We start from the raw sequence: 15104 nt of genomic DNA on the forward strand, positions 1-15104 counted from the left end.
AGTTTTCTTCGTTCAGTGACCCAGCCAACAGGAACACAGTAACATGGTGTGAGTGTGGGGGGGAAGAAAAAAAAAATCTTGTGAAAGTAAGTGATACAAAGTTGTGTCAGCATTTTTATGCATTTGCTCATTGAGCCCTCACATCACTGTGGTTTAAGCATAACCTGACTAATGAGCTGGAATAAACCTGTTAGTGCTCACAGTCTCACCCACCATTTCTTCTTCAGATTGGTTTAATAGAAATGCAAAATTCTGTGAAGAAACTTTTAAAACTCTAAACTGAGATAATAAAAAATTGAAAAAAATGGACAAGGATGTACAATGATAAAAAGTAAATAAATAAAATTTATTATAATATATAGAACTTACCTAGAATATATTTTCTGAGACTAAGAAAAAATCATGCAACATAATAAATGCTATACAATGAAAGTTTGATTTTGCTCTATAAAAAAAGAACAGAAAAATAGTTTCATAAACATTCTTGGTGCTATTTGGCCAAGAATTTGAATTAAGTAAGTAATGTCACTGCATTTAAGAGGCTGTCAAAACAGGACTGATACGTTTGGATTTTTCCTGCTTTTAAATATGTAAAGTGTAAAATTATATCATGAACAATATCAAATCATTTTCTTTGATGTCCATTTATTTTCTTTCTGTAACAATAAGGTAAATGCGAAATATTAAATTAAATTATAATTAATTATAATGAATGCAGTAATAACAAAACAGTAATAATAATAAAATAAAAGAGCAATAAAAACAACATTTCCTGTTTTCAAAATTAACCTGTTAAAAATAATTACCAAAAATTTATCATTGTTTAAATGCTCATGAGTACAAATAATAAACACACGATGACACTATGGTTTTTTGTAATTTTTTAAAGAAATTACAAGGAAAAAAATTCTCAATGAAAAGGTGATGTAAAGTCATAAAAAGGGCACCTGCTTTAATTGTTTGTTTTTCCCCTGCGAATATGAAAAACTTATAATAACTTAAAATACGTTTTTAAAAAGTATTTACGATGATTTTTGTTTGCGGACTTTTTTGAAAGCAGGACTTTGTTGTAATTGAGTACTTTTACACTGAGTGAATACTGTTTCCACCGCTGTGTGTCACATGTGGAGAAATGAGACACAGAAACAGAGGCAGTAGAAGGGGGCGGGGCCAGCCCACATCAGGATGAAAAACATCTGGGCTCCCTCTCTCTTTCTCTGCCTACATGAGAGGCTCTCCGCTGACACCGGGGACTGAAGACCGAAACACCAACACACCGACTGACCGGGGCCCCCTGAGTTTCATCGACTTACCTTGCCGGAAGATGATGGCTCAGTGCTGGACGATTTGGACCGGGATCCTCGTCCTCCTGACTGCCTGTGAGTGCTGCCTGATTTCTGGGCTGTTTCTCTCTTTTCCTCGGAGCTGGAGGGCCGAGCGGAGGGCATGACAGAGAGGAGGGACGTTTTGTTTTGGAAAAGCTACTCAGATCCTTTATCTTGGTTGAAATGACTATACAGCACATGAAGAAATACTCATGTGTTATCAAGTGAGAGTGGAAGATTCATGTAGCAATAAAAGTTTCAACGAAGGTATCAGATTCATGTAGCTTAGTTGCAGTGTCAACAGAAAAGTACACAAATATCATTCATGTAGTTTAGTTTATCAGCTTTGTGTATTGTCAGCAGTCCACAAATATTATCAGTTCCATCAGCAGATAAGATGCTAAATGTGACTGTCTTCTGATTCAAACGATGGATCCTGAGCCATTAAAGTCTCAGCAGCATTTTCCTGTTTGAGCTCTTTTAATCTCTCTCTGATACTCTAAAAGTCCTGAATGAAAAATGTTACCTAAGTAAAACGTAGTCTAAAACATAGTCTTAATTTAAACATATTCATTTAAATGTACTCAATACAAAGATATGACCCATGTGAATATTACAGATGTTATGTACTCCTGAACATTGTGTTTTACACTATTTTACTCTTGCTGGTTGGAGTGGATTTGATTTATTTCATGTGGGATTCTAAATAATGTCTGCACCATTTCATATTCAAATAAGTTTCTCAACAAATCAGTTCGCTTGACTTCCTGGTTTTTAAAGTCATAATATCAATAATTCAAACTTCAAAAAAGGCGAAAACAAAGTTGTTAACATATTTCAAAATAAAAGCATGAAATGGTCAGCATTTTTAAATGTAATTTGTTTTGGCAGTTATCGAAAAAGATATCTTTTCTATCAACAATCAAATTCCATTTCAGCTTTAGTCTTGTATATATTGTATTTCTTGTTAGACATGGTTCAATCTATAGCAAAACATGCAGTAAAACAGACAGTAACTGCCTTCAAAATGCAGAAATGGATTCTCTGCTTGAGTAAATGTGCTTTCCACCATGGTCATTATGCATGCAGTTCCTGTTAAAGGGCAGCTTATTATCTCATATCTAACAAAGAGTGAGTGTATCTGAAAGTCCTCATGAATGGCTACACACACAGTCACATCTTGGCGCTGTTTAAGACATTGGAGAAGACACAGACTGGCACTAAAAGAAAGAGTGTGTTAATGCTTTTGGACACTTTTCTTGTACTTACAGAAGAAATTGAACAGAATACATATTTCAAAAAGATAAATTCCCAAACGAACAACAGTACAAAGGGAGTGCTGAAAAATACAAATATCCTGTCACTTCAGTCTGATTTACTGCACATAGTGACAAATACAGCACCTCAAAGATGTCTCAGAGCACCATCCATGCATAAATATCAACTTTTCATTGTTCCAGTCTCTCATACAGCATGAGGTTGTTTTAAAAAAAATGTTTTATGATTTTACTCACATTGGAGGAGCTTTTGTTTGCATCCAGATTTACTGCCTGTGTGAAAAGTGAAAAACGCTGAAATGTTGTATTGAAACCGTTGGTATGTTTCTTTAAATTTTAATTCAATGATAGGAATAAAGAACATGAGCAGTACTAGTCCCCAATCATGGAAGGGATTAATAACAAAAAGGAAAAGGTAAAGATTATGACCAAACAATAGCGATAAAAAAAAAATCCAGGCATATGAGGCAGGTTGGAGCAACTTAAAGAAGATCTTTAATTCAGTTGGAAGCAAGCATAAAACAATACTGACTTACAAGCTGATGTGCATGATTTAATTAGTTTATTGGAGTCTCTGTTGTAGTCGTTCATTGTAATTTTTCTCTTAAATAATGTTTTGAAGATGAGAACACCAGAAACTCCCAACTCTGGAAACTACTCGTCTACTAATATTCTACTAAGTATTTATGTCGCCTCACTCAAATTTATCATTAAATTCAAAACAAACATTAATGGCTACTGGCTTCAACACAATCCTGTGGGACTCCTGCTTGTGTGTTTACTCACATTAATTAAGAGAAAAATTAGATGGTAAATTATGTAGCATAAATACTTTGCAAATCTGTAAACAATGATAGTTTTAAATTTCATAATAATGCAACAACGAAACAGTCTGTTATCTGGCTAGTTTCTCAGAGCCAGACTTGAAGTCTCTATGTTTATAGTCTTAGGACCAAGATAAGCCAGCAAGCTGCCGGCTGAATGCATCAGTAATTGGAACATTTAACCATGGATGCAAGTGAAGGTATTTTACAAAATGTCAGACATTTCTGTCAACATAATGTAAATAAAAATCAGTTTGTTTTGCGCGTGTTGTACATGAGTGCAACATGCATATGTGTATAAGCTTAAATCTCCTGTTTGTGTGTCTATCTGTGTGTGTGTCTTAAGTAAAGTTGGAGTTGTGATAGGGAGGGCCTCCTCCTCCTCCGAGTAGCATGGAGCGCTCACATTTCCCATGAGCCTTTTTGAGGGAGGAGTGTTGGATGCTAACTTGGCTCTCGATGCAGCTCACTTCTGGCTTCAATTTATTCCTGGAGGCACACACACACACACACACACACACACACACACACACACACACACACACACACACACACACACACACACATGTGTGTACTTCTAACTCTTGAGGGTCTTAATTCAGTCCAGGCCACCTACCCTAACCTCAACCTCAACCATATTATAACTTCAGAGGGTGGGACAAGTATTTAGAACTTTTGCTTTAGTAATTCAATCATGTAAATGTCCTGTTACCAGCGAAATCACACATCAAGCTTTACATAATTAAATACCAAAAAATAAAAGCACTTACCATGCATGATTAGTTATTTGCATTATGGCTATAAATGCATTAATATATTTATGTATTGCGGCTATAACAGATGCTGCCTGTAACTGCTGGATACTGCTGGGTAACATTATGACATGATAATACATCATCATTTACATGTTGATATATTTTTACTCCAAACTGTAATTAACCATTAAATAACATGATATTTACCTCTGAAATATTTGGGAGTGTGTTTAATATTGTGTGATATTTGTTGTGCTTATTCTACTTTGTTTTTGTAGGGTTACTGATATTTTAAATGGCCTTTTTAGGTAGCCATGCTGTCACAGCTGCATGAGTATAAATAAATGATGGTGCAAGTAAGTGGTAGTAGTACTCGACCTGAAAGCAAACTATACTCTAGCCTACTTAGTAACATTAGTTTGTTTTTTATTTTACATTACAATGATAGTATTATTAACATGTTATTAAAGTTAACATCATGCAATAGGTTTAGTTTTTGTATGATGTTAGACTTTGTATCTGATAAAGTAAATTAACTGCAGACAGCCTTTGAAGGCGGGTCCCTAAATTGGGACCAGTTGAAAGTTACTAACTTTCCACAAATGTCCACATACCCAATCTCTAAAACTCATACTGACCCTTACAAAGATAAACATTTGAGTACATGCAGAGCCTGTGATGCTGATTCAAGCTTTTTACATCCCAACTCTTTCTTCCTTTGTCTTCAGCCCAGTTTGGAAGAAACATCTGGAACTGCTTCGGCTTTGTGTGTGTGTGTGTGTGCGTGTATTTGTATGTGTATTTGTATGTGCATTTGTGTGTTACAGAGTTAATGAACTGCTGTGTGTTTATGTGTACTACTCTGTATGTGTGTGTAGAGCATATCTAATTATAATGCATTGTGGTTGGGTTTGTGTGTGTAATTGAGTACATGTTTACATAGATATCCATGCAACACTGGGATTTCTGTTTGTGTATGCCTGTGTCGTTGAGAGGACCCATTTTAGCTTTCCATTTTATGCCACTTTATGTTGTTACTACACACTTGAATTATAAATATCATACCCTGTACTCCACTCTACTTTTTACTTAATAATTTTTTACTGCTTCTGTTACTTTAGTTACTTTGTAGATGGTATAAAGACAGAACCTCAATATACATGAATTATACTGCGCTGCAGAATGGCTACTTTGCATTTACATGACTTTTACCTTCAGCAGAATGTTTTTACACAGCAGCATCATTAAAACTTTGACTATTCTGGGAATGCATGATATCATAAGTGCAGCATGTCTGTTGCTTGGGCCATTATATCTGTGTCATCTGGGTGGGATGGCAATCTGGCAGAGCAACACACGCATATGCAAGCTCAAGCATAGTGTAAAGATATTCACTTACTCTACAGACAAATACACAACAACCACATAGTACAAATACCAAAGCCTAAAACCGCACACACAAAGAAATAAAGTCTGCTTATTTCTTTGAGAGACTGCTTGCTAACAGTTTTCAGCTCCAAAGGGACACACCCATATCCTGCTCTAAGTCACATTCACTTTATGTAATTCTGTACGTGGCAGAGCTGATGCAGTAGGATGTTTTGAACTTTACTATGTTGGAACCTCCAGCTAAAACCGAGAACACAGCTGCCTGTTGCCCTCAACACTTTCAGCTGTCATTATATTATCACATATCACAAGCCTCAAAGCTAATCTCCTCTGCTTCAGCACGGCATTAAAAACGTGTATGCACAAATGTAAGTTAAAGCTCTGCCATGCATTGCATATAAATGACATTTGTGGCCCATGGACTGATTTGAATGTCACATCCATCGGGCCAGAGATGAGTGACACCATCCACCTTGTGATCCATGGAGCACCAGCATATAAACAGTTTGAAAATGGTCTGCCTGTTTTAATTTTTATCCTAAGATATACTTTAGTGAATAAGTAGCAATTTTGTGCCTTTTTCAAATTGTGAAAACCGGATGAGATCACTAACTCCACTGCCTAAAACGTTTTATACCAGCGGTCCTCAATCCCCGGTAACGGTCCGTGAGTCGTTTGGTACCGGGCCGCGAGAGTTGAGGGTCAGGTGTGAAATTTGTGGTTTTCAGGTTTTTCCTCGTTAACTCGGTCTCCCTGGGTCTTTTCCCGTGTTGTAGTTGTCTTATTTTGAAATAAATGTTTACGCGTTGCCATAGCGACCAGAGAGCATTAAGGGACAGAGAGGAGGACGTCACTCTCAGTGTTGTTGGCGCATTTCAGGAGGACGCTGCTAATAAAGTAACACAATTACACAGTGAATTTGCGTTTATTATGATATTTACAAAATACCACAGTTTTTGTCTTGGTCGTATCATTTTATTTTGTTGTATTTATCCGCGACACCTTAAAGGCCGGTCCGTGAAAATATTGTTTGACGTTAAACCGGTCCGTGGCGCAAGAAAGATTGGGGCCGCTGTTTTATACAACAGAATGGGAGTGGAAACAGGAAATAAACAGGGATCTTGTTAAAGCGTTGTGTTTGTCGACACCAACTTCATACTATATGTGTTTATACTAAACTATATACCTCTGGTCCTGCAGCATAATTCCCACGGCTGCTACAAATGAGCTTTGGGGTTGGCTGAAATGACTCATGTTGTCATTTTTCCTGCTGATTTCTGATTCATCTGTTTCTTACCCTGAAGGTCTTCCAGTTGATGTCCAGTCTTTAAGCCACCTGAGCTTCAATTTATGCAGGTGGTGTGAGGTATCCACGCCGATGTGCGAAGGCAACATATGCTCCAGCAACTGCAACTTGAGCTCTTTCTGTAACACCACTGAAGAGATCTGCATGGCCATATGGTGAGACCCTTTTTGAGTAACTTATATTCCTATGATTTGTTTTGTCTGTCTTCTGTGGGGAAACTTATAGAGCCTATGACCTAACCTGTATATAGGTAACTACATGAGAAAATAGACACATGGTAGTTTTTACTTCTCCTCAGTTTGATGTTTTCTAGCTGACTGTTTTGTTATTTGTTTAATACAGCACATCCTGAAGCCTCTAACATCCATAGAAATGCTATAAAATGACCATGCCTACATTGTTATTCTTCAGCACTGTCCCATGAGTCTGCAGATAAGAGAACAGTACAGCCGAGCTGGTTCAATATGGTGTCGATCAGTATTATGAAACATCCTGAAGTGATTTCTCTCAGCGTGCTACTGTTGGACTTAAATGAAAACACACACAGCCTCACACGCACGAACGCAAACAAAACATGTGACCACAGTTTGGCCTTTTTCATAGTTTTTGGTTCATTTTTCTATTAGAGAGAATCTCTGTAGCTTCAAAACTTCACGCCAGCTTTCTGCTGCTGCTTTCTTCATGACTGGAAAGTTTTTGCTGATTGGTAGTTTTGTTTGGATAGCAGTCCTACACTGTGATCCCCTCGCTACACCCCCCCCTCTCATTTCCTGTGCACGTGAGCCAGCCTGACCCTCCCAGCTCTCTCAAGGAAACCAGCAATAGAGAACTGACAGAAGAAAAGAGGAGAAGAAAATTGGTTTATTCAGGGCAAATATACACAGTCTGTAGACTCTCTGTCAGGAACACGGTGTTTGTGTAAACTCCACTTCACTGGTGTCATCTTTGCATCAGTGGTGCAAAGATTCAAAACTCTGTTTACTCACGTACTGTAGCTCAGTGAAGGTTTGAGGTACTTTTATTTTCTGCTTTACTCTTTGATGTGTTTATTGGATGAAGATGAAAAAATACTACCAAAAATGGTCAAAAGCAACAACAAACAAACAACCCTACAGATTGTTGAACAGCTGGCTTGTGAGCAGACTTTGGGATGAGCTTAGAGATTGCTTTTATTAACATTATTAATAATGCAGTAGCCAGTAGCCAGTATTCTATTATTCTCTTGTATTGTAAAAAAGACCCTGCACTCAGGCCTCTTCAAGCGTTAGTTTATAGAAAACTACAAGACATGAGAACATCACCATGTAGCTGTGGTCTTGTACAAGCCCAAATCGGGTGTAATAAACAAATCAGTGATTCTCTGAAATGATTGTTTTTCAAAAGAAAAAAATGTTATAGTATAATAGCTTTAATAAAATTAGCTTAGATGCAAATTAACATTCCAGGAGTTAGTCTGTATGTTCTCCCTGTGCTCATGTAGTTTCCCAGCTTCCTTTCACAGTCCAAAGACATGTATATTAGGTTAACTGGTGATTGTAAGTTGTACATCGATGTTAGTTTGAATATTGTCTGTCTCTCTGAATTAGCCCAGCAACAAACTCTCAACTCATCCTGGGTGTACTATACCTTTTGCCAGCTGGAAAACGCTCCAGCCCTGGCTGAACTGGATAAGTGGAGGAAGATGGGATGCATTTTCTTTTTGGCCAGTTACACATTAACATATTTAACAGCAGGGGTAATAGAAGTGGTATAAAGGGCTGAACTTCCATCCACTTTCTTCTGCTTGTCCAGTCCATAGTGAGAGGGACTGGGTACATCCTCAACAGGTTGCTGGTCTGCAAGTCTCCTTGCTAGTCTCGTGACTGTCCTCAGTCAGAGCTGTCTTGATGACTGTATAAATGGATTCAAAGATAAATGTATGAGATGATGTCTCATCTCTCTCACATCAGCAGGATGTAAACTCCTCTTTAAGTAAAGAGGCATGCGTTACTTTCTAATGTTTCTAATTTTTTTTGTCTGCTCCTCCAGGAGGAAGGCAAACAACACAATGACAGTGTACACAATGTGTCACCACCCAAATCTGCCACTGGATGGTATCAGTCCTGACCTGCTGCAGACCTTCACTTCCAGGGAGTGTCATATGGTCCCACAGGCTGCAAATGACTCCATGATGGTCTGTGGATGCCAGGGTGAACATGAATGTAACGACAAACTTGTCTTCGACAAGGGAGCAAATGGTGAAGAGAAGGAGGAACGAGGGAGTGTGGGAAAGAATAAATGCATGAAAAGATAAATATGTGAATATAATGAAATCCAGCTAGGTGGATGAATAGATAAAACAATGAACAGGTAGCTAAATCAGTGGTTAACTGATAAAATCCTCTGTTCCTGCAGGATTCTTACCGCTCCAAAGTAAGGATGTGATCCCTGTGGTAGTGGTTAGTTTGGTGCCCCCTATTCTGGTGGCCATAGTTGGCATTGCTGCCTTCTATTTCTACCGCATACGTCGTCCTGACAAACCAGCTCCATCAGTATGCCCTGACTGGCCCACTAAACGCACCCCTGAGCTTTACCAGGCCTTGGATCTACCATGTGGGGGCCTGGGTGCTCAGGGAGAAGGTGGAGGAGGAGGTGTGACTGATGCTGAACAGGATGAGTCGAACACCAAGGTTCAACCTCTTAACAGTGACACTATCAGCGGTATGACCAGTTGGCAGGGCCAGCCAGCTGAACTGCTACCTATCAAACTGGATGTGCTGGTGGGGAAGGGGCGCTTTGCCGAAGTGTGGAGGGGATGGCTGCTCCAGGGCGAGAAAGGTGGAGTTAATAGCTATGAAACTGTGGCGGTGAAGGTGTTTCCGGATGTGGAGTACGCCTCATGGAGAAATGAATGCTCCATCTTTGCTGACCCCGAGCTACAGCACGATAATGTGATTCAGTTCCTAGCAGCTGAGGAAAGGGGCCTGTCGGGCCACACCCCACACACCTACTGGCTGGTTTTAGCCTATCACAGCCTAGGAAATCTGCAGGACTTCCTCTCAGCTAACATATTGAGCTGGGAAGAACTTGTTGCCATGGCAGGCAGCATTGCTAAAGGATTAGCTCACCTTCATAGTGACACAACACCCAGTGGGCTACCAAAGGTAAATTTAACCTATCATCTTCTAAGATTTATTATTATTGATGGTCCCAACGAAGAGCTGAAGGGAATCCACCATGAAGTTTAGATTCAGTTCAATTCCATTTGTTTAGCACCAAATAATAACAACAGTAGTCTCAAGATGCTTCAAAGGGAAAGGGAATGAATTTTAAATGAATTACTAACAATTAAACTACAATAGTGGTATCAAACACCGAAGCTGAAGACCCTATCTCCCATAGGAACCACAAGTAAGCCCACAGTCTGGGATAATATGTTGCTATAAGGTCTTTAAGATATTATTGAGCATGATTGTTCTAGAAAGAAATATAACTCCTGAAAATAATCAAATTAATTATTAGTCATCAAGTATTAACTTTGATTTTAGTACATTGCATGGATGAATTTTGAGTTGCATGGCTTTGATTAAATAAGTTGCAGTTATTCAAGGATTTGAACGCCAGCAATGAAATGTTTGTATGCTTTGCATGTTTATGAATTACCCCCTTTTTACATTACAAAGGTTTCAATGCCATTTACTAACTTCTAAAGCAGATTTAATGAAACAAATGCTGGCTGAGAGATTGCATTTACAAAGAAGCTGGTTAAAACTAGACTTGCTTAAGTGAAGCTTTGGCTCTATACGCACACCTACAGTCATTCATGAAATGCCAGATCAGATTTCTAACTTAGTCCTGACCACCGCACAGTACACTTAACCCACACTGGATACATATATGACTCAGGGTGATTATAGTGGTTATTATGCCAAAGGGAAGTGTGGCTAAAATCATTTGTTTACAACTCAGATAAACAATGGTAAAAAGTATACTTCGTCTTGGTTAGCCAAACACAAGGCCTATGCTCTTTAGCTTCTTCTTCTCTTTTTTTCAATCTTTGCTCTACAGCTTCTTCCTAATATCCAAACTTAAGGACACAAGTGTATATTCTTGCATTGCCAGGTAGTAGACTGCTGTATCTATGTCAGTAAATTAACAACACATAATTCACTGAACTCACAGAGGATGAAAAGGTGCCCTTGTCAGACCAAGGCCTAAGCATATAATGCAATTTAATTACTGTTTTCTCCAGGTTCACATAGATTTGGACAAAGCCATTTAAATTGACAAATGCTGGCCAAGAAAACTCTACCAGTATATTTTAAATCAATGCTGCCTATTGTGAATGAAATCATGCATTGTTTGAAACCTCAAAGCCTCATGATTCATTGTATGGATATGGACCATGATACAGATACCACAGCAGCAATATTTTCACAAAACAGATTTATCTCTATCTGATATGAATATATATGAATCTGTAGGATTGATTTTGGGCACAGTTTTTGGCTCCTTGCTGAAGTTGTTGTTTTGAGCATTGCTTGTTTTTGTAGGTACCAGTGGCCCATCGGGACCTCAAGAGCAGTAACATCCTGGTAAAGAGCAGGAAAGAGTGCGCACTGTGTGACTTTGGTCTGGCTTTAAGACTGGACCTGTCCCTTACAGTTGATGACTATGCCAACAGTGGACAGGTAATCTGTGCACATCTGTGCAGTTTGTGTTTGAATATTTTTATTAAATACACCCATGACCCAAACTATTATGCCTACCTGTCTGATGTGCTGTTTGCATGGCACCAAAAAAAGAGTTTATCATTCTGTCTAGGTGGGGACAGCTCGCTACATGGCTCCTGAGGTCCTTGAGTCCAGGGTGAACCTGGAGGATCTCGAGGCCTTTAAACAGATGGATGTTTATTCCATGGCTCTAGTCTTGTGGGAGATGGCCTCTCGATGCAATGCAATTGGAGGTATGTGTTCTTTTCTGTGTTTCTGTAGATCAAGAGAACAAATCCTTCATAGAGAGGACCTGCCACTCCATGTTTTTCACAGTTTAGGTTAAGGCCCAAGACCATACAAAGATGTGATGCCAGTCATTGTGCAGTCCTATGTTAAAAAAAGAAGGAGGTGATCAATCAGAGTCCAAAAGGAGGCTATGACCACAGAAGTAAACTAAATGTGTTCTGCTGTGCTTACCACAAGGAGGGAAAAAAGTAAAAGAAAACAAAACAGATTTAGTATGCAACCTTTGACTCACTGATATCCAACACATGGAGACTTCCTTTATGAATGAAGAGGTGGAGTTAGTTTAGTTTTTTGGAGCCCGTTTGTATGTTTGCTTTGACTGGAAGTGAACCAAAACCAAAGTCTCTGACTTTCTCCAGTTGCTTCACGGCATAGCACCCCCTGGCTGTAATGCTCAGCCTGCTTCCTGCACTTTCTTTGTTTAAAACTGATCTTGCGTGGCCCAAAGTGCTTTCCTTGCCTACAGCTTGTGTGGTTGATATAGTTAGCATATGTAATGTGATACACAAATATAATGACATGTAATCTTTCTAAATCTGTAGGGTAAAAGTGCTTAATTCTGCTTTGCTTTCCACTGTTTTTTTCAAACGGGGAACGACTAGATCTCTGTCTTATCAAAAAAAAGGGAAAAAAAGAAAAAAAGAGGTGACGTGGGACAGATGGTCTCAGTTTTTTGCATGTGTCCAAAACCTCTTTGCACTCTTCACTGTTCTTTAGAACTTAGCACAAAAACGGCGTGTTGACGTGTGCATAAAAGTGAAATGATGGCTACTGTCCCCGGAACCTGATTTAAGCATGACCTCCGGTTGAAGACTGAAATTTCAATCTTGGAAGTTTGCTCCAAAGTGTGGGGGGAGTGGTGCAGCTGAACTAAAGGTAGTTCCTGTGACAACAGCTGCAAGTTCAGTTACAGGTCAGACAACTCCCATTGCAGAAAAAAAAGTTTATGATAAATGTGTGTGTGTGTGTGTGTGTGTGTGTGTACGCGCATGCGTGTGTGTGTATTGCTGCAGAGGTGAAGAGCTATGAGCCAGCATTTGGCTCCAAGGTTTGTGAGCAGCCCTGTGTGGATAGCATGAGAGATCTGGTGTTGAGAGACCGAGGACGTCCGGACATCCCACTAGCATGGACGCAGCACCAGGTCAGTAAAAAAGTAAAAGTGCAGTAAAAATCATGTAGAGACACAGACAAACTGAAAGTTTAGGCTTATAGCCACTGTCAACTGCCCACTCACAATTCAGCCAATCATATACCAGGCAATTCATTTTTTACGTGGTTTATTTCAGGGTGTAAAAACTCACAAATCAATTACAAAGATATTCAAAATGTGCCTAATCGTGACCAAATCAGATTGTAAGAGTTGCTTGTTACAAGCTTATAGTCATCACTGTCTTCAAATGAAGCCTTTGGATCTAATGCTGATCTTCTTTAGGGGATGAACATCTTCTGTTCCACCATCACTGAGTGCTGGGATCACGACCCCGAGGCCAGGCTCACGGCTCACTGCGTGGTCGAGCGCTTCAGCGCCCTGGAGCAGGCGGAAGATGACGACAGGGTGGGAGACGAAGAAGACGAGGAAGAAGTAAGTCAGGAGTAAGAAGACGAGGTGAAACTCTGGCAAGAGAATGAAGCAGAGAGAAAAATAGACTTGGAGATGCCTCATGCTCCGTCTCCTCGAGGAGAGGAGATCTCTTTTCTTCCAGATTGAAAGGGAGGACATGCCTGAGGTTCACTGCTTCACACTGGTTTTCCCCCTAACGAGTCTTCATGGTTCGCTGTGTTTGCATTGTCGGAGAAACACGTGTTTTTTTCTGCTAATCTTCAATGAGACACTTACTGATAGAGAAGGAATTGTTAAGTCACTAAAACTGACAAGAATCTAAACTACAGTTACAGTTAAAGCAGTTTTTGACTGATAGTTAGGATTATCTAATTTGCCACAATAAGGATATTCAAAAAGTCAATATTAGCAAGAGTGGACCACTTCATAGACATTGCCCCAGTTTGCACAGATGGAAGTTTAGCTCAGTCTCAACAGATGGGAATGGACCACTGGTGCAGACTGGAACATCTCAACGTGGAGAGGGATTTTACACAAACTTTTAAACTCACAGTCGTATAGTTTGGAGAATCTTTAGGTAGTGTTACCTTTCTCAAATAAAATGTGAAGAAAAGAAGTTTTCCCACAAGAATATATAAATAAATAGAACAAAATGGTCCAACATATAGTATGACAAACCTTTATATGAACCAAAGAATAATTCATTGTTGTGCAATTTGGTTGAACTTGTGTAAAGCAAAAAATCTATACCAGCAACCCCATGACTGCACTGTTGCCATTTTATATTGACTTCTAGAGGGACAATCATAAAGAAAAGAATGGCCCCAAATTTCATGTTTTTTAGACTGTACATTTTCTGAGATATTTCAAGCACACCCACTCTTGGTGCCATTTTTACCCCTTTGCTTTGTTGTGTAGTGATCTGGCAGCGCGAACACAGCCGTTGTCACCTAACAGAGGGATTTTGTTTATTACGAATCTGTGTGTTTTCTCTTTGTTGCTTCCTGGATGTTTCCAGCAAAAGACCAGAGGAGACAGAAATGAACCAAAGACTGACTTTGCCTTAAACGACAGACCTACTTCTTCGCAAACTTTTGCTGAGGATGTGACACCCGAATCAGTCATAGATCTGCTGGCAGTTGCTGATCGCTGAACAGTTTGAAAAAGATTTGATTTGTTGGAGCTGGTCTCCATTTTGTCACGGTATTATTCTTTTATACTGGCTGTGACATGTGACTTATCATTGCTATACTATAACCTACTACTGTAGGTCATGTGACTATAACCTACATTTATGAATAAACAGGAGAGAAAAATCTTTTCCCTGGTTTTATGTTTGTTTGATAAAAAAATCTTAAAAAATAAATTTGACTTTTTTCATCTACACAGTTTCATCCCTTGGTGTATTTTCTTCTTTTCAATTACTTCTCTGAAAGATATTACTATAAATGCTAATAATATAAACTTATCTGCCACTCAATTCTATACATCTTGCTATCACTGGTTTGAACCCCTTTTTTGCTGTTTGAGTGGCCTCATATGGATTTAAAATAAGATTCTCCGAGGTGCTGGAAACATTTCTCTGAGATTTTGGTCCATGTTGACATGACAGCTTAAAAATAACCTACACACCATTACACCACCAGCAGAAGCCTAAACCGTTGATA

General features: G+C 39.1%; 1 protein-coding gene across 2 annotated transcripts; it reads left to right on the plus strand.

Moving 5' to 3' along the window:
- Positions 1 to 1201: 1201 nt before the first annotated feature.
- tgfbr2l (transforming growth factor beta receptor-like) lies at positions 1202 to 14821 on the plus strand. 2 transcript variants are annotated; one of them, XM_084908661.1, is made up of 9 exons: positions 1202 to 1379; positions 6875 to 7031; positions 8905 to 9113; positions 9271 to 10019; positions 11409 to 11546; positions 11680 to 11821; positions 12890 to 13017; positions 13309 to 13458; positions 14456 to 14821. In XM_084908661.1, exons 1-9 carry the CDS (start codon positions 1226 to 1228, stop codon positions 14588 to 14590), a joined length of 1962 nt encoding a protein of 653 aa, XP_084764787.1. In that variant the 5' UTR covers positions 1202 to 1225; the 3' UTR covers positions 14591 to 14821. The 2 variants fall into 2 exon arrangements, 1 of the variants encoding a protein (XP_084764787.1); XR_014797205.1 differs by lacking the exons at positions 13309 to 13458; positions 14456 to 14821 and adding an exon at positions 12594 to 12752 and having other exon boundaries at positions 12890 to 12977.
- Positions 14822 to 15104: the final 283 nt, after the last annotated feature.

Source organism: Perissodus microlepis, chromosome 16 (assembly GCF_051167445.1).
Source record: "Perissodus microlepis isolate ML-2025 ecotype Zambia chromosome 16, ASM5116744v1, whole genome shotgun sequence".
NCBI lineage: Eukaryota > Metazoa > Chordata > Actinopteri > Cichliformes > Cichlidae > Perissodus > Perissodus microlepis.